The sequence below is a fragment of the Lepidothrix coronata genome, unplaced genomic scaffold (assembly GCF_001604755.1).
Source record: "Lepidothrix coronata isolate B3197 unplaced genomic scaffold, Lepidothrix_coronata-1.0 Scaffold61, whole genome shotgun sequence".
NCBI classification, from domain to species: Eukaryota; Metazoa; Chordata; class Aves; order Passeriformes; family Pipridae; genus Lepidothrix; species Lepidothrix coronata.
In genome coordinates, this window is record NW_016690241.1 from 1,028,436 (window position 1) to 1,049,532 (window position 21,097).

General features: G+C 36.0%; 1 protein-coding gene across 4 annotated transcripts in view; it reads right to left on the minus strand.

The window, feature by feature from the left end:
- WDR27 (WD repeat domain 27) overlaps window positions 1-21,097 on the minus strand; it is a 100,813-nt gene that overhangs the window by 35,551 nt on the left and 44,165 nt on the right. Inside the window, exons 21-23 of one of the 4 annotated variants that reach the window (XM_017817614.1) lie at window positions 20,988-21,090; window positions 8,170-8,268; window positions 4,841-4,950 (exon numbers count right to left, since the gene is read on the minus strand). In XM_017817614.1, coding sequence (XP_017673103.1) covers window positions 4,876-4,950; window positions 8,170-8,268; window positions 20,988-21,090 — 277 coding nt within the window. In that variant the 3' untranslated portion in view covers window positions 4,841-4,875. Of the gene's footprint in view, window positions 1-4,840; window positions 4,951-8,169; window positions 8,269-20,987; window positions 21,091-21,097 lie in introns of those variants that run through there. The other 3 variants (XM_017817610.1, XM_017817612.1, XM_017817613.1) reach the window with 3 other exon arrangements.

The window sequence follows — 21,097 nt, forward strand, 5'->3', positions numbered from 1 at the left end:
GAAAGTAGCCCTGTGGAGAAGGACTTGAGGTTTCCTGTAGATGAAAAGCTGGACATGAGACAACAGTGTGTGCTCATAGCCCAGAAGGCCAACTACATCCCAGGCTGCATCAAAAGAAGTGTGGCCATCAGGTCAAGGGATACGATTCTCCAGTTTTACTCTGCTCTTGTGAGACCCCACCTAGAGTACTGCACCCAGCTCTGGGCTTCTCAGCACAAGAAAGATGTGGACCTGTTGGAGCACATCCACAAAATGATCAGAGGAGTGGGCACCTCTCCTAAGACAAGCAGAGAGTTGAGATTCTTCAACCTGGAGAAGAGAAGGCTCCCGGAAGACCTTACTGTGTTCTTTCTGCACCTGAAAGGGGTTTATAAACAAGGAGAGTGTCTTTTACACAGGAAGATAGTGACAGGACATGGGGGAAATGGTTTTAAACTAAGAGAAGAGAGATTTAGATTAGATGTTTGGAAGAAATTCTTTACTTGGAGGGTAGTTAAACACTGAAACAAGTTGCCCAAGGAGGTTGTGGTTGCCCCATCCCTGGAAAGGTTCAAGACCACGTTGGATAAAGCCCCTGAGCAACCTGGTCTAGTGGGTGGTATCCCTTCCCAGGGCAGGGTCATTGAAAATAGATGGTATTTAATGTCCCTCCCACCCCAAGACATTCTATGCTTCAGGTTAAAGAATGATGCACATACTGAGGTGACATTTTAAAAGATAGTCTTCATCATTGTCATTTGTCTTGCTCTAGATCTAACTTCCCTCTTTAATGAACAATGTAGGTCACCCACTTCCTGATCAGAGAAGAAAAACGTAGCAGCAGAGTCAGAGTCATTCTCTCCAGACATTAGCAGAGAAGGTGAAATGAAAGTAGCAAATGCTGGAATAAGTCCCAAATGTGGGTTTGTAGTGTGGCATGGTATGGCACTGTATGGTATGGCATGGCATGGCATGGCATGGCATATCAGTGGGGAATCATCTATTTCTTTCTAGAAATGTTCTTGCATTAGTAAGCAACTAGCTGGATAGAATACAGCTACTATTCTGTAAAAAAACGTCACAGTGTGTCTCAGGTACTGTGATATTCCAGACAAAGTAGATACAATGTGAATGACTTATGAAAAAGCATAGATGAACCAATCCCTTCAGATGACAATGCCAACATTCTAATGCATGCATTACCATAGTTTTTAAACACATAAAATACCACTCTTCAGAAGCACAGTGGCTGGGTGATGGCAGATGTTGAATGTTTCTATGAGATAAGGAAAAGGGGCACAGGGTCCCTTTATCAACAGGTACTCTTGCCTGCCTACTCCAGCACACATCATAGGCCTGAAATGAAGAAGGCAAAGCAGAAGTCCCTCTCAGCTGCCAGATCAGCTCACAGGGAAAACTTGTTAGGGAGGGCAGCATCAAGCACTTCTGAGGCTGCTGTACTTTATGCAGTGGACTGGAAGAAAAGAGGTACAAAAGGCAGCTTTAAAGAATTCTACTTTCCACTTTCCCCTACTACGCTCTACAGAGTTCAGATACAGCCAGGAGCTCAGCCAAAATGTTTGGCGTGGCTATATCATACTCCATCAGACAGCTGGAATCACTTTATGTTGCTATTTTAATTTAAGACAGAAGTTGAGTCTGTTTTTCTTTTCATATTTAATCTGTTAGCTAAGACTTAGCTTTCCCTTTTCCAAAAGCTCATTCAGAACGCACTCTATTTCACACTTCATTTTCCTTGTATTTCATCTAAATATGTTTTTAATGTCTGAATTCTGATTTGTTATACATCCACTACACGTTTGTATCATGATTGCCAATTGATTTGGCTTTAAATTTCCCAAAGACCATGTAAGAAGAGAGAATCTTCTTGGAATACAAATGCTGGATTCTTAATTGAAGTGGGGGAAGAATCTTTGTACCTGTTTCACATGAAAAGCTCAGGAATTTTAGAACTGAATCTTCCTCCAGAATGGTTTTTAGTATCAGCAAATGTTCAACTGCATTCTGTGAATACTGTTTGTTGAGTGAGTTAAATACATGATAGCAACACTTTTCAAGATGGTACAAAAAAGAAATAAGATATCTTGAAAGCTTCCTAGAGAGCTATGTAAGATAATTAAATTCTAATTCTTATAGAATAACTTCTGTATAAAAAACGTAGCTGAACAAACTCCTAAACATTAGTCCTTTAGTTCTTCCTATTTGGCAAAGCTTCCTCATTTCAACTTTCCTGGACAGAGGAGGACACTGTATTTTGTGAAAGTACACTTCACAAAATATTTTTCTACATGCCCCTTCATGGAGCATGAAAAGTAGACACTCACTTGCTTATTCCTTTCAATATTGCATTATTGGCTCCTGAAGACAGTTTGTAGTGTGTGAAGGGAGCAAGAGAGGTTGATTTCTTCTGGAAACTTCCCCTTACATTCTTTGAAAAGCAGTTTTTTTCTTAGGCATTGGGCACACATTCTCAGAACTGTTAGGTCAAGAGTAACCTCTGGTTCTCAGCAACTCTGAAAACCAGTCCATGGGCATCTCCTTTTCCTATCTTTTTCAGAAAAAAAGGCTTAACTAGAAGTGTAGAAACTGTAAGTCTTAACCTTGCAGCTATCATCTCTTACTTCTCTCCTCAGGGCTTTCATTCCCTCCCTCTAGGCACTCTCTTCATGTCTCCAACATCATCACTTCCCCATACATATGTTCTTTCCCTCCAGTTCTTAGACTTGTCTCCAGCACTCCCTCTTCACTCTTGCTTTCTATCTGACAGGTTCCAAGAACCTGTCTGTTCTCCAAATTATCCCTATCCCTACAGTCAGTGTCTTTCCTTCCCACTCCCAGCCAATTCTCTCTCTTTCCAATCCACAGGGAATCCTGCCTAGATACTGGTAAACAGAATTCACATTGAACAGCTCAGTAACCAATTGTTTTGTACCACCTCTTTCAACCTAGTAGTGCCATTCAGTAAAATATCTACTTGTAAGAAATGCCATAAAGATTTTATGACAAATGTGCTATGAGTTGAGAAGCTTGCCTCTGCAAGCATATTCCTCTAAAATCATGTGGTGTACAGCTGTTGTTTGCTGGCAACACAGTTAGAATGGCTGGAGTATCCAATGAGTAAACTGAATTGTATCATCCTCTCTAGCTTATAGAGGCTTTTTATTTTTCTTTTAAAATCTGCCATCCTTCTTCAGAGTTGTCATACATACTTGAAAGAATTTCTTTGGTATAAACAATTTTTTCCACAACAACATCAAACTCCTATTTTACTATATCATTACACAGCATTATTGAGGTTTGTTAGAAACTGCAAAAGGAGTTATCTTTCTGCTATAAACAGAGACCTACATGTGCAGTAATGGACTCTAAGTCTGAATTCTCAGGGGTTGGAATTAACTCAGTAGGACTATCTGCTGTGTCTCCACAGGCTCAACTGCCCTCGTAGCTGGAGTGTGGTACAACCCAGAGCTCTATGTTCTTTGCCATCAAAGCAGTTTTTAAAATGACAAGGGCCAAGATTTGCAAGTGTAATCAGAGAGTTAAAGGCAGTAGCCAAACACGACACTGTAGGAAACCAAGCCCACATTGAGAATCTCCCAAAGGTGCCTAAAGCTGAAGTTCCTCTTTTCCCCCAAGCCACTTAGACTAGCACTTCTGTGCTTTGGCTCCATTTCTAAATCCATTTAACTGCTGAAAGTTTGGAAGTTGAACGGTTATGCAATTCTCTACATCTGAAGACTATCCCAAAATTTTTAACAAGTTGTAGGCTTGTAAACTACACGGCTACATCAGTCAATTATGGCAAATAATTTTTTTAAAAAACACCATCTTACATAAAAAACCCTAAAGGTTTTACTCACTGTCACGATGATTTGTTTGCTCAACAATACTCTAGCTGCTGTTACCTTTTGAAATGATCTTTTCACCCCAGCTTCCCCCTCTCACAAGTCTTAGAGTCTTATAAGAAAAAGAAAGGGCACATGCAGCTGCCTTGGACTACTTTACACGAATACTACTTTACTTGGTACCATTTACAAGTTGATCAAATTGGAACAGCCCATGAAAGATTAATACTAATTGCATTAACTGCCATCACTTTTTTTTCAATTAATACCATGATAATAAATCTTAACTCTGAGGATAAAAGAAGGATATTGTAATAAAATATTAATAAAATTTCATCAGACTGATACTTCAATAATTTGGGAAAATTAAACTGATATGTTCATTAAATTTAAGAAATATCCACTCCAAATTCTCATTCAATTCACTGAGTGGCTGAGGTCCCTTGGTCTGTTTTCAGCCTGGAGAAGAAGAGACTAAGGGGAGATCTCATTGCAGTCTACAACATCCTCATGAGAGGAAGAAGAGGGGCAGGCACTGATCTCTTCTCTGTGGTGACCAGTGAAGAACCCAAGAGAATGGCCTGAAGTTGTTTCAGGGGAGGTTTAGGTTGGATATTAGAAAGAGCTTCTTCACCCAGAGGGTAGTTGGGCACTGGAACAGGCTCTCCAGGGAAGTGGTCACAGTGACAAGCCTGACAGAGTTCAAGAAGTGTTTTGGTGATACTCTCAGGCCCATGGTGTGACTCTTGGGAATGGTCCTGTGAAGGACTGAGGACTGAACTCAATGATTCCAACTCAGCATATTCTGTGATTCTGTGAGATTACACATCTGTGAGTACACAGATTTAGCTAACAGTTCAAGAAGACAAGGAGAAAAATACATTCAAACTCAGAAATCTCATATATGAAGTCAGCAGCAGACTCTTTTTTTTTTCTTTTTAAAGAACTATCTTTTTTGGCTGCATGTTGGTAAAGGAAATATCTTCTTACCAGACACAAACTGCTGAACAGTCTTTGACAAAGACAGTCTTCATACAATGACTACATTACTGCACATTACTGCTTGTAAAGAAAACTTGTGAAATTTCTTCCTCAGCAGATTAAACTAGTATAAGAAAAGAGAACAGGTTTGTGAAATGAGTAAAGAGTTGCAGACTTGCTATTGAGGTACATGAGAACATGCTGGAAAAATATTAAATAGTCTCTCTCTTTCTTCTGATTTGTCACCCAAATTTAATCACACTCTGCATCAGAAGGTTCTCAGCCAAGCCAGTTGACTGACTGCATATTTAGCCCCAGCACATCAAAGGGATGAGCTACCTCTCAGTATATCAGTAGGGTGGTAGCAATGCATGCTGATTTCAAACTCATGATTCTGTCATGAAAAATAACTGCTATCACAGTATATACTAACACCCAACTTCACAAAACCCGCCAAAAACCAGCAGACGACAACGGTGTCCCCGTTTGCTTTTATCCTGCTTGAAAAACATTTCAAAGATTATTTAACATTCCCATATTTGGAAGATAAGACTCCTACTGTTTTTTACTTTAGACTGGCTCAAATGTGTTATAGTTAATAACTATAGTTATTGTAGTTAAACACTATAACACTCCTTAATGTGTATTCCCTAAAATAAATTGAAATTCTATTAGTGGTTATAGTAAGAGAACCACTTTTCCCTACATAAGTTTTGAACAATGTCTGAAAAACAGGAAATGACAATAAGGAATAAAAACTGAAAAATCATCTTGAAAATTAAAATAAATGCAAAGTTTCTATCTTATTTCCTTTCTCCAGCTTTCATAGAAATAACTTTATAAATCATTCCAGAGTACCATATGATGAAAGCAACTATGCCCCCATCAATTAAATAAAAAGCCACTATTATACCCATTCAGGGTTTTTCTCTCTTTTCTAGAAGAACATTTATGCAAGTCAGAGTTATAAAATTGGTTGGAACAAGCTACCTCATGGACAGGTGCTGGGCAAGCAATGACAGAACAGGAGCACTGCCAGTACACCTCACTTTTGGCTGCATCTTTCCACAGCAGAAAGCTTAGCCATAATGTTTGAATTTCACTCATCGGTCACTTTCTTTTTGCTCCCCTTTCTCCTTCTCCTGCCAGTGTATCCCTTTGAATGCAATGGGGTTCTGTGCAGTAGCTATTCAGAACCTAATATAACTCTTAATTGCATTCATTCAAATATTGGATGAAACAAGAATAGAGTCAGTTTTAAATCCCTAACTAGTGGTAACAGTAGGTATAAAAGTCTTCCAGTATTGGAAGCTCTGGATGCCTAATACAAAGTCTCTCTTTCAAGGCTTATCCTTTTCTGATTCATTTGTGGTTTTCTTCTTTTCCACTATACAAGCTTATCATTGCATTGCTTAGTTTTTTCTTCTAGTGCCTTTGAATGTAACTTCATGCTAAATTCTATATTGGAAAGCCCAGGTAACTTTATTTTTTTTTTGTTCTGTAACTCCCCCAAAAATACTTACTCAGAAAGCATTTTGAAGAGCTTACTATGCACAATGACTTGGGTAATCAAATTTATATTTTATCTGTAATATTTTAAAGGAACAGGTTTTGCACACGTCTTGCTTTTTAGTAAAATGTTCCTGATAATATCAGCTTCAAAATCTTCCCCCAGAACCATATTTTTGGGGAGATTCATTAGCTGGTTGAAATCCAACAGATCTTCTTTCTCAGGAAAGAGCTCTTCAAGAAAAGGATTTGTGGCCCGTGAACTTCAGATTTGGCTCTTAAACTGACCACGTGATGTTTCGTAAAGTTCAGAATTTGTGCCCCAAGGCACACTCTGAGAGCAGACTGGCTTGGAGCCACAGCCAATGTTTATTTTACACCATTTATGGATTCTTTCCCCCTTGATCAACAGCTGATTTGCCTGAACTTAGTTATTTCAAAGCCTTGTTCCATAATATTACTACAACTGAGCCACTAGACTTTTAACAGATGAACTCTAATAAGACATTTCCCACCAAGCTGCATTCCAACAGCTGCACCACAGATCAAGGTGCTGCCAGACTCCAGTCAGGTCTACTCTTTTAGTATATAACACCTTTTTGCAGAAATGTGTTCAGTGCTAAACCTTTTATTAGTCTTAATCTGGGTGTAAAATTTAATAAAACATACCATTTGGTTGAATATAGTATTGCTGAATCCCAAACCAAGAGATACATAATGTTCACCACAAGATAGCGATCAACAATTTTGCAGTTCAAACAACATATACACAACGAATAAAACTTCCAGGAAGTCTAAAATCACTAAAAAGCTAGAACATTTATTAAAAAATGGAAGGAGATACATAAATGTGACAATAGTCCTGAATGTAAAGAAATTTTACTTACAGATAAATATTTTTTAATAGTAGCACGCATAGCCAGTGGTGAGGAGATAGTGAGTAAACAGGAGCTACTGTGTACTCTTTTATGTATATATAGTGATCATTGTTGTGTCTTTTAAGTAAGGAAAAAAGTAGAAAGTATAACATTTCAATGCAGATTCAATATATTAAAACAAAGAAGGAAAATCCATAGGATTAAAACAGTATACACATGACAAACAAGATGCAGGGAAGCTTGGGTGACAAGATAAAACTTAGCAAAGTCCTTTGTATATAATGCTGCACTATCATTAAACCATTACATTGAAATATAATGCTGTTAGCATAGTATTAATGATGAGTGAAAAAATAGAACCTGTTATTGCATAATGCCTAACTTCTTTGGAGTACTTTTTATCTATAGAGATCTGAAAGGCTCAAAGCACAACATTAACAGTTTTTCAAAATATTGTGATAAAGCTATTTCAATATTTATTCTGACACAGTACACTTAAAATAATGTTGCTTTCTAAATCTTTCAGGCCTTTGAGTAATGACAGCAGGCCTGAGCCCCTTGTCACATTCCTGTCCCTATTTATTTTTCCCTTACATACTCTGAATTAGTAGTCTATTCAGGTAATTTGATGTGGATGTACATTTTCCCAACCTTCAACATATACAGGCTCAATATAGTTCCCAGGCCAGAAGTCTTCTTTATAGGCCCTTTGTCAGAGCATTTGTCTCTGCAGAATGAGGCATTTTGCATGAGTTTATAATTGGCACAATAACCACACTATAGCTGGAAGTAGATGAACAGCCTTACATATGCACAGCATATTGGCAATTAAAAAAAAGAGCAGTAAAAAGCAAGATTACAGTGAGGAGTTTTTTGGAAATTTTGTAACTTTAAAATTACAAAGTTACAAGATTTTACGTGTTTTAATTACAGAGGAAAAAAAAGCAATGACTTACCTGTGGAGATGAAGGACTAAAGGTGACATTGATGACAGATTCTGTGTGTCTCCCCAGTTTATGTAAGAAAGTGCTTGAACGCATTTCATATATGTAAGCCTAAAAAAAATGAGACCATATTTTCACTATAAAAAGATTTATTGTGTTCTAGAAGCACTAAATTGTATAGGAAGGCTAAATATTCAGCCTACGGAGAAGTTAGAAAATTTTAATCATAGCTAAAAAGATATAAAAATCATCATCTTAGAATTGTTTTCTATAATTTGGGATAATTTAGCATATGCTTAAGTTAAATGAAAAAAAAAAGTATTTAGAGAGAATATTTAGAATCTTTTCCCCATAAATAACTAAACATTAGGTATATTTCAAGTACGTAGGTAAAACAATGACCCTCTTAAAATATATTTTAAATGGTGTTCTTTGGAATTTAAATCCTTTATTTTAAGTAGAATCTAAGACCTTTCTAAATTTGAAAACTTCTCTTTTAAAATAAATTTTTCAGTTTCAACACAGATCTTTTCAGTTTTTAATTGAACAGCATAGAATTCAATAACAATTCAATAATATTACAAATGATGCAGGTATCATCAGTGAGCAAAAATATATTGCCTGCTTTTGTTTCTCAAAATAAAAAGGGGAAAAGCACCTTCCAAGAAGAAAATTAAATTTTTACTGGTACAGCCTCAAATAATGAAACAGTGCAAATGCAACACTGCATCAAGAAACCAATCCAAAAATCAGTGAAAGTCATAAGCATACTGACGCTATGAAAATGATCGCATTGTGATTCTAAATTAGCATCATCTTACGTTAAAAAAAGGTTTGAAAATAAATCCAGGAGGATAAGTCCTCCACATAAGAAATACTTGCGAAAGTCATGTGCAGACACATAGGATTGTTTTAGACTGTTCCTTATCTAGTAAAATAACAATTGTTTGCAGGATACACTAGGCATACACAAGGCATATTAAACAGACACATAACATATGTAGACTTATTTGGTACATTATAAATAAAATGTGTATCTCAAAAGATAGAATGAATTGTAAAGCGTGAAAAAATATTAAAATGATAATCCAAACTTTACAGTTTCAATAAAAAAAAAATTAAAGTTTCATTGTCTTTACCAAATCTCTGCAGTTAATGAATGTGGAATTTAGAACACAGCCTGACAAACTAAACCAAACTGTGTATAGATGCTATTACAACAGTGTATCACTCTGCAACTTCAGTTTTTTGCTGATAGTACCCTAAAATAAGTTAAATCATTCAGACTCAAGGCAGCTGAGCTTCCCCTAGCAGACAGCAAATGGCAAGGTATATGTCCAAAAAACCTACAGACTCAAATGACAGTCTTCCCAACATATGAAAGGACTCATGGACCAATGCAGGTCCTGAAAAACTTGTAATGTTCTACTCAGAAAAGAAATCTTATGATTCAACACCTAAGATTCTCTAGTCCTAACCAGCACTGAAGCAACACTGGATTGTCCTCAGTGTCAAGTATTCCATTCATAACCAAATTCACTGCTATGCAAACCAAGAAGCCAAATGTAAATCTACTTAATTGTATCCACTTTATAAACCTCACATATCCTGGATTCTGCCCAGGATATGGAATTAAAACCACCTACTGGCACAAATGGAGTACCTAAATACAGACAGAAATGTAGGTATGAATTTTTAAACTCTGGATCTTTGGTAGCATTCCACACAGATATTGCCATGCTAACTGGGAAAGTAGCATTGTCTCCAGCAATGTGGTAAAATCATTCTGTCCTTCCTAAATGGATACAGCAAATGCTTGTTAATTGCAAATCCTACCTTAAAAAGTAAGACCTTTCTCCCTACTTTAAAACATCTCAGGAAACTAGTTATAATGAGTAGTCATTGCTAGTAGTATGAAAGCAGCAACTGTTTGTTTGTTTTAAAACACATGGCCATAACACAGCTACTGTGATTTCCACCACTTGGGACATGATCAGTTCACAAGGGAACAGATAGGTAAGGGGAATCCAAACAAGACAAAAGTGATATAATGACACAAAGGAAAGCGATCCGATGTGTCTGTAGACATGAAAGTATTTGCTCTAATAGGAAGTACAAGACCACGTATTAGTAAAATCAGTCTGTATACAGGACTACTCAAGTTCTTGCTGTCACCATACAGAAACTGAAGAACAGTTCTTTATAAGTACCTCCAGTTCCAGTACCTCCAGATTCATCTTTTATTGATATAAAAGAATAAAGAGGCAGTGTTGGTTATTTACATTCTCCTGCCTACATCGTGGCTTTCCATTCTTCACTCTGATGATACTATACCATGACTCAAACGGTATCAAAATTATCAGATGTTGACAGGTATGTGATATCTCAGTACCGGTAACATTGTGCTCTCTTCTTCTTAGCCAAGCTTTGCCACACTTTGTATCGGACAGCCCTTTTGTCCAGATAGGGCTGGACACAAACAGAGTGCTAGAAATTACCTTTGTACTCCAGCAAAGAAGAGGTGTAGTAGAGACTGCAGTCAGGTTGTACTATCACCGCCACAGTTCCAGAGCAGAATACAACAGCCATGCTCACAAAATTAATTGGAATATGCATGTCTCAAGAAAATGAGAGATAAGATGGTACAGAAATCCATATTCCAGGGAGATTCCAGAAAGGAAAGGAGTGCACTGAGTGAGAGGTGAGCAAGAAGTATTACAAGCTGCACTGCACTCTCCAGAACTCCTCCGCATTTAACTAACTAAAGAAAGAGTATTTGTGAGAACAGGGAGAAATCATTCTTACCAAACAGCCCTCCAAAATCTTGAGGATCTCTTGTCAAAATGGTTCAATGGTATCAAAATATTCAGTAATGTCATGACAGTTTGAAGTGTTTGTATCATAAAAGAGTCAAATCCTATTCCTCATAGCTATTGAGCACATCTATCCCCTTTAGAACTGTGGGAATGACCAAAACAGGACAAATAAATTGTGTTTTTTAACAAACTGCAGAACTTCGTTAGATATAAGAACTTAACCAGAATAGAACTGCACTGGAGATAAAATCAAAATTCAGGTGCTTGGTACATACTGTAAGTTATCTGGACTTTGCACAACTGACACATGGGTAGCTAGTACAATAGGTTTACAAAACTTCTACTGCAAGCAATTATTTCCCTTCACAAGTTAATTACTCTCCAATTGCATCAGTTCTTCTCCATATACTCAGACCAGTCTTTGGCAGAAAGGTACAGGCAGCAGACAGGACTATGCTTTCTATCACTCACCATATTTTCTCTTTCTGGCTTCAAATTGCTTTACTGCTACTTCTCCTGTTCAAGTCTATTCTCCTTCCCTTTATCGGAAGGAGGCACAAAGAAGAGGTAAAGTCAATGACGGCAAGAGTCAAGAGCACAAAATGCTCTGATTCACAGATCTACAATGCCTTCCAACAATTTCTAAGCTAAGAAGAAACATGCTCCATTTTTTAACCAAGAGAACCTATCACAGAGAGACATGGTTAATGAAGCTGAAATTTTTCCATCATAATCCAGTAGCTTACAGAACTTTGCCAAAATTATCCAATAAAAATTAATTTTCCATTCCAGGTTCTCAGTTTAATTCAGGAAGGACCACATTCATTTTTGGCTAAATCTTTATGTTCCCATTCCACTCTGTAAAATACATGTGATAATATTTCACTATTTTTTTGAAGACAAATCCAAAGTTTGTGAAGCCCAGGTATTCTAGTAATTTTTACTCTTCCACACAGTTTCTAAATCAACCATTTGGCTCATACTTTTATTTCAAAAAATGCTATGAAGCATTTGTACAGTTTCAGTAGAATGCAGCAAGCGTGTATTTGGTGGTCTAATCACACTTCTCAAACTAAAAAGCATTCAAACTCTTACCCCCCACCTTTCAAAAAATTATTCTAAACCCTGAGCTAGAGATTAGGCTGGGATGCAACACTCTTCTAAATCGTCACATTGTATAAGAAGATTCACTGAGCCAGAGAAAAGTAGTGACAAGCAACTACAGGTAGAACCCCATCTGTAGCCAACCACCAAAGCATTTGAAGACATGGGAAAGACCTTTACTCTGACCTTTACTACAAAGACTAAGTTCATACTGAACAGCTGCTAAACAAAACACACAGAACATGGCTGGGAATGCAACCTGCCCATTGTACTTCGTTCTTACAATTCTATCTGAATGGAACTAGTGGTAAACATCTTTCTGATACTGTACTTCTAGCCCTATAAATCTTAAATATTTAGGTGTCACAGTTCAACTTCAACAGAAAAAGGGGCACAGTCTCTAGCTACATCCAAGAATAGTTCATTATGTCGTGGCAGCTATCATCTTCTCTTCCAATAACTGTGATTTAAGGGAAAGTAATAATAATTTTCAATCAGAGTAATTTTGACATGTAACACAATGAAATGTGATTAAAAGAAAAACATCATCACATAAAACATCATCACATAAAGCTTCTGTTTAAGTAACTCTAGTCACAGATATTTAAACTAGGTAATGATAGCCTAAATTCTGAGAATAAAAGTTAGCTTGGTTCAAGAGTGAAAATAAACTTTTCAATACATTCATTTTTAACTTCAATAGTTAAAAAAAAAAAAACAAAGAATTGTGTTTTAACAGAAATAACATTCATAAGAAGAGAAATAACTCCAGTATAAACATTCTTCTATGTTAGTCTGCCATAATTTTAGTTTTACTGTATTTCCTGGTGTCATTCAAATTCTTTTGCTATTCTATACTTAGCAGATTTTCTTCTCTACAGAAAAAAAAAAAAAAAAAAGCCCCCAAAAAACGGTTAGTAACTGAGTTATAAATGATATCAGAACAGTAGCCATAGAATTAAAAAACCCTTGAAAATATGAAATCAATGACAGAGGAAGAACAGATTTTCAGCAAACCAAATGTAACAAAAAAGAAAACAAAACAGTCTAGGAAGTACTCAGCAATACAAAAAATACATATGTGCATATAATCTGTTGTAGACTTTAGCCAAAGTCAATTCCTTTTTTATATATTAAGACCAATTTCTTCTAATAAAAATACTGATTCAGTAGATATTGGTATTTCCTTTCCATTTCTTGCTCAGGGTCAGCCAAAAGTAAAAATAATTTACCTGTACCCATTAGCTTCCAAACAAGTTTCCTGCACCCATAACCACATACTTACTTGTATTTCCTTTCACTTGTTGTTTGAAGAAAATTTGGAGTAGTCAGTTTTCATTAACCCAGAGTGTGACAGTGTATTTAGCACCTTACAAGAGTATATAAGCTTGTGCTTTCTTCTTCAGATTTGTACCAAGAGACAGAAAAGAAGGGTGAAGGCCCCTCCTTGAGTGGAGGAATTCATATCCAACTGGAAAACTACTTTATTCTACTGCATTGGTAGAGTGTGCTAAATAAATTGACTCTTTATCTGCAAAGTTTCACTATAAATTCTTTCCTCTGTTTTCTCACATGCTATCTTCAAAGGAAACTTGTCCCCATCTGTTCCCTAATCCAATCCATGGCCATATGCATTTGTGTCAAACTACTTATACTCCTAGCCCCTCCTGAGATGAGAAAAAGGGGGAAGCAAATCAGAAACAGAAACACTGAAGAATAACACAAAAATTCTCCTTGTTATCACCTTTTGGACAGGGATCAGAAAAGCAACACCAGCTTCCAGGAAAACCCTTTGTAACTGCTGGGGCCTCAAACTGGAGTACATAGTTTACAAACAGATCACAGAAAGAAACCCCACTAACAAAAACCAAAAAGACACTGATGTCTAGGATGCCTAATTTGGCCATAAGCAAATAGAGAATTTTTTTCTTCACAGGTTTTGCATAGATTGGTCAAAGTCATCCCTTTTCTGTGACTATTTTTTCTAATCTTTCAAATGAGCTACAGAAGATAGAAGTGTTAAAGCCCCTTGATGGAAAAATAAATAAATAATCTTACTTATGATTTCATAAAAGATATCTGCATTTATTAATAAGGCTTTATTCTTCATTTGTCACCATCAGTGCCATCAAACTTGATGCATAATCTCAGAGTTTATGATATAATTGCTTGATTTGAACTCCATTGTCCCCTGTTTATACTGGGGCACATATCTCATTGAATCATGTATTTTTCCTCAATCTCAAGCTGAAAAAGCTCCTGAAATACTAAAGAAAAAAAAAACAATCAGCCTGAAGCAGACACCCAACATGGAAAGTTTCAGCCCAAAATGTTCTCAGTTATAAGCAAACAAAAACAGAATTATAGTGGAAAGTGTTAAACTACCTTAACTATAGGTATCAGTGCCAAATTCACACATAATAAAAAAGATTTCACAAGTATCCTAAGCACTGATTAATGCTTTTCAGTCCCAAGATTTCTTACATATTTGCCACATGGTTACATGGAAAGTTTAATCAAGCCTGGCATCAAAATGTTGAGTACAGTATGGCCCCTCAGAGTCCCTTCCCCTTTTAATGCCACTTATGGAGGCTGTCTTTGTGCTAGTCACAGGAAATTTCCCACTACAGTAAGATTCCAGTTTCCATATGAGTTCCTTTGATATAACTACAAAAAGAGTACCAGTGAATATTAAAAATGCTCTTTATTATTAATAGTCAATATTATCAAGGTCAGTCATCTTTCAGGTTGCAAAGATACTTTTTAGATATATCAATCTGATGGCAATTGTAGCTAACACATTTTGAATTTTCCTCACTAAAAAAAGATTACAGAAACCGTATCTCTGACTTGCCTCTGTAAGCCACCCTTCTCTGAAGCATCCAAATTGTAATTTTTGCCCATTTTAGTTTCTATTTCATTTGTGAATTTCAAGGCCTTATATATATGATTGTTTTCATTTGTCTGCCTAAGAAATTTATGTAGCACCAAACACTATTGTATTTAGGTTGCTTTTACTTTTACAATAAAGGTAGTATTGTCAGAGTGCAGAATTATTAATTGAAGATTTTGTTATAAGAAAATTTACCTCACCTCTCATTATGAAACATGATGGTTGGATCACACTCACTTTCAAAATGTCTCTTTTCTGACTGCTGTTAAGATCCTTCTCTATAGCAAGTCTACCAATAATCACATTCCCTGTTTATGTACTGGTGTCGACTGTTTGACAAAAGTACTGAAAGATTCAGATGGTACAGAGGATCTTTAATCAGATTTTTATGCATAACAGGGAATTTTAGTACCTTTAGAAAGAATTACCCCATCTTAATAAATTTGCAAGCAAAATGCAATCAACTAGTAGGATTACAGTCATATGTACCAATGATACACAAAATTCAGCTACTGGTAGAGTTGTAGACCAAGAGCTGCACGTATAGAAAACGTAAGCCCTGTGGGTTCAAAACTATACATATCCACTTTTAGCGCCTCACTGCTGCATACATTCCAAAATGAACCTTTGGTATTCATATCTACTTTGACTTTGTGTTTTGCCTGCATTTGAACACATGTTATTTTCTATAAAGTTAGTTTTCTTTAGCAAAAAGGCTAATTTCTCATACTTCCTCTCAGCTCTCAAAAACATTACCAAACTGAAATGTTAACACAGTAACACACTACAGACTAACAAAATTCAGTTTGATTGGAAAAAAAAAAGGTGTTTTGTACTAGTTAAATAACAACACATATATAGCCAGCAGAAAATCATCCACTTCTCTTAAGTGCCAGTCTGATTTTGTGGTGGTCAGGTCTGAGGTGCAGCAGCCTAGACAAAGCAATAGTCCAAACTGACTAAAAAGCACAGAAGAGCAATTAATCTACTCATATTCACATAATTCCACGGTTCATAAAATAATCTACCAAGGCTACTATTTTCAGTCATCTTCAAAGATACACCCAAAGAGGTAGTGAGGTAACAGCATACCCAAAATCATGACTGTATTAATAAGAAAGCACTATTTATCTCTTGATTCCTAGGACAATCAGCCTAAGGGCCAACTACACTACCAAAGAATTCAAGAAACTCAGATTCAAGAGTAACATAAATTTTTGTTCTTCTTTGGAAGAGATAGATTTTCTCTAGCAATAGCTGACAGAGAGGCAGTCTCAGTCTCTGTCATTCATTCTCTGCTGTCATATTCTCTGGATTTTGTTCTGCCAAACAATGTCATTCCTGCCTTTTCCACAGTAAACATCACTAATGGTATTTTCTCCAGATGTTTTCTCTTAAAGCCTATCTTAGTTAAACAGTTTGGACACATAAAATAAAACTTGAGCAATATATAATTGGGATACCAATGACACTGAAAACCAAAATACTTCAGATAGTTGCTACTACTGCCTCATAGAATACATTCTGTTCTGCAAGCCCTCTGGTATGAAGCATAGACCACAACAATAAATACTATATAATAGCACTATCACACATTTCTAAAAGTAATTTTCAAGTAAAGCAGTAAAAAAATTTCTCTTATTGTTTTCAAGCCAAATATTAAAGCATACTCTATTGTATCAAAGACACCTGATTGAAGCATCAGTGATACCTCCAAGATACACTCCTAAGAGATATAGAACTAAACATTCTAAGTTGTTAACAAATCCTCTCTCTTACATTTGCATTCATCCATACCAGAATATCTTTCCCGACCCCTTGCCTCTTCCCCCATCTGTAGTCTTTCACCTTCTATTCATTCATACCAGAAAGTTCTAGCAAACTGGAGTCTCAAAGGGACAACAAACAACCGCATTATTTTATCATTTAAATTTTGGCACTCTTGAGGTGTTTCTTCTTTGATATCTAGACCATTTTTTGCAATCCTGGACCTAATCTGATGAAATTTTAAATTTTATCACACCACAGACACACAAGGATGGAAGTATTTTATATAAATGAGATCAGATCAACTAATCGCAGGAATAACAAACTGAGATAGGCCACATTTAAATTCTTCTTTTAAAGCTAAAAGGAGAGAAGAAACATATCATTGCTAATCTCCATTTCATAAGTCAGAACTGAGCCACAGAAAGACCAATGTGACTAATACTATATTTATGGGAATTAAGAAATATAACATAAACGTCTATGGAAATGATTACATTAAGAAGTAGTGCAGTGCAAGATGTACAGAACAAAACAGTGCTGGCAACCCAACTTCCAAATGTATTTTTCTGGTAGCAAAACACTAGAATATATTGCTCAGCAGGACTGATATTCTATTACGCAAGAAGACTGATATTCTATTTGGAATATCAACCTCTGTAGCTATTTAAAATCAAGGTGTCAACTGTAAACAAATTCTGCAGTTGGTGTTATGCCTGATGCAGAATCCTATATCAGAAAACAACCAAGTCTGCACACAGTATCAGGCCTGGGTTTGCATTCAGACACCACTCACAGGTTTGCAGAACTCTTTGCATATGCCCCTGACCAGAATCACTTTCCAGCATCATTTGCATAATGGGAATTTACTCTAAAACCAATTTTGAAAAAAACAATTAGGGGATCAAGTAGTGAGGTTATGTATAATCATGAAATTGCTTTATCCTGTCTTCTGTTACCCCTTTGGGTATTGATGCCCTCTGGGTAAGAAGAAACAATCTTCCTACTCTAACTTTGGTGCCTTCACAGTTAAAAGGTATAAATTTAGTCTTGGATTTAAAATTTCAAAGACAATGCAGTAGGCAGTGGGTAAAATCCTAGACTTTGTGGAAAGTGTAAATAAAAGGGAAGACAATGTCATATATTACCCATGTATTTTTGTTATTGATGTTATTGATGTAGCAACCTGTTATGCTGAAAAACTTCTGGGTTTGTAGTATGGGTCAATCCATGTTAACTGTGAACCCAGGCTTTGAGATTTGACAGGGACAGAGAGTTTTATTTCAGAAAATTCCATTTCAGCACTACGGTCAAAATGTGCCTCTTAGAGTCTACAGTTCAAAGAGAGTTAGAAAGAATAAGTCTGAAAACAATTAAAGAGCCAAAAATATTTATTTCTGCATTCCCTACTTCATTTCTGGAAACTTGTAATTTATTCAGAGAGCCCTAAGGTTTTCAAAGACAAAAATTAAGAACCTAATTAGACAGGAAGTAAAACACCCAACTATAACTACATGGAGCACTGAAGAAAATTAGTTATTTTTATTATAAAAAGTAGCATTTCACACTCTCCAGATATTTTTTGGTTTTTTACACTAAGATTTCTTTAGTCAACAAATGTTTAGGTAAACATTTTTGTACAGAGCCCAGCAAAATGGAAATCCAAACCCAATTTAGAGTATATTTGTCCAACATCCTTAATAGTGTTGTTTGATAGTCAGAAACTTTAAACTGTCCCCTTGTAAAATGGCTAGAAATTAAAATATTAGGTATATTCAGTTGAGAAAAAGTCAACCAATTTCACTTGTAACCTTAGACTATTCAAAATGAAGAGAAAATCTGATGTTAGAAATGTTAACTTTCTATATTTTCTAATCATGATTAATTAAGTAAAAGAAAATCACCGTTCAAAACCAGGATACTGATTACCCACTTTGATCAGACTATCAGGTCCTATACGGGTCTGGATAAAAATTCTCTTAAAGAAGTTGGAGTAATCAGTTAGGGAAACACTTTCAACCCTCAATTTACAGTTTCTACAAATCTCACACTAACACACACGAAAGCAGTTCAAATAAAACCAAGTGGCTACTTCACCCACACAGAAGCTAAACCAAGCTCTTCTTATATAAAATAGGTTATACACTTTCTAAGTAGAGAAAAAGGCAGACAGAATTTTCATCTCTTTATCTTACAATAACGTATTTTGGTTTCCTGTTTCTATGACATGAAGGAATGTGATTTTGTTATTAATCAATGTAGACAACATATTTCTCTCTGTCAAATACTTCAGATATTGTGAAATATAAAAGGCAGTTTAAGATTAATGTCTCTCAATTATATTCCAATTATGCCTCTTTTGGCTTTAAAATCAATCACATTTGTTAACCACAGAGTGCGAGATTTGCACTTGATAAAGTAAATTCCAAGATGATTGAAGATACAGTTACTGCTCAGTGGAAAGTTACATAACTTATTTCCAGAATGCGCTTTGTATCCACAGTGCTGATTTTTTATGATGTTTTTTTAATTCCAATGGACATTCATTCATACAATCTGCAAAACTATGTGACTTCTTGATTCTATCAAAACTGTCCCAGTTACACGTTAGCCCATCTGTCAGGATGTTTTTAATTGAACAATATGAATGGGCTATTCAATGCCACATTTAATTTTCTGTTTCAAAAGGAAACACAAAAGTATATTCAGTCTCAACACTTCAAAAGGAAGCCTCCTAAAAATGCCCAAAACCTGCATTTTGTCCTAACAGTACAGTGTAAGCATGATTCCAAAACTTGACCCAGTTTTCCTAAGGGGACAAGGACAATGAAAATTCTCTACAGACATAGGATGCAAATTATGCAAAAAATTCTAACCCAGGAGCCACACTAGAAAGTATTGGCTGGCACTGTGCCCACCAGGGACTGTGTGCCAAGTGGAGCAGGATGCACTCTAGCTATTCAGCTTTATTTGATGACCCACCGTGTGCCAAGACTTTGGAGTAAGGGTAAAATCATGCTGTCTTTCTTTTTTGTATCAGCACTAATTCCAAACAAATACCTTAACACAAAAGAGAAGAGAACAGGTCTTGTGACTGCACCTCTTTTTATACAATTCAAAAGCAGCCTTAATTAGTAATCTCAAATAAACATATTTGTATCATGTACATTATGAACCGAGATGAATATTAGATGTGTTTGTTTCACAGACAAAACAAAAAGCCCTTCTTTTGTATTGCAATTTGCATTTTGAAATGCAATTTACAAGAAACTTGAAAAGTATATTTTATCATGGAAATGTCAAGAACACACTACCTGTTGCCAGAAATCCAGAAATCTAACAACAAAATCTCTAACCTTCATACATGATTTGAGCCAGTATTTCAAAACTAGCCACAACAGTAAATTCCTCTCATTCTGAATTTGACCAGAAACAGTGTCATGTTTTGATGACTCACCTAGAAATGCCTAGAAGAAAGTTAAAACTTCCCTACCCACCTGTATTGAAAGGTTGTGTTTGCAACAAACCCAATTCAACTTTGGTTTCAAATGCCTTTAGTACAAGTTAGCAATCATCTATCTCTTAGCAAACACTGTGGAAAACATTCTGCCAACAATGTAGGCACAACTGAATTAAAATTAGGTGCATACTCAAAAACGTAGCAATACACATTTACTCAGGATTCTTTCGTAAGTGTAATAATTTAAAGATGGTTGACATTGAAAAGAGAACCTGTCTGGGAAGAAAACACACACCAAGGGTGTGGAAAGTTCCAATTCCAGTTGAATGACTTCTCATTTTTTATTCAGCTGACTGGTTCCTAAGAAACCCATGAAAAAAGATTTACCACCCTGTATTTGGGAGCTTAATTAAATTTATATGTAGTTGCTACATGGTTCCTAGTGGTCAGATATGCATAAAACAGATAAAGCTGTGCTACAGGAATGTGCTACATTCTCCTCATCTTTGATGCCACATGACAATTCAGAGTCAAGCATTATAAAAACCTGTAGAAACAAGTTTTCAACAATTACTTTGAGCACTAAGATGTAGCTGTGCAGGGATTTTTCAGACAAAAAGATCATGAATCATATGTAACTGCTACATATGAATTAATTACATGAAAGTATCATAGACCTCAGTTTCACACATTAAAATGAATCCTAGAAACACACTTAAAAAGACTCTTTTATATACAATATGAGTAGTTCCTATAGTTTAGGAGGAAAATAAGCAAAAGCATTACTTACATATTTGTCATCTGATCCACTGGCTATAAATCGTCCACAAGGAGATACTGCAATTCCGCATGGATAGCAGCGGCTACTGTGCCCTTCAAAACGACGTTCACACCTACAGA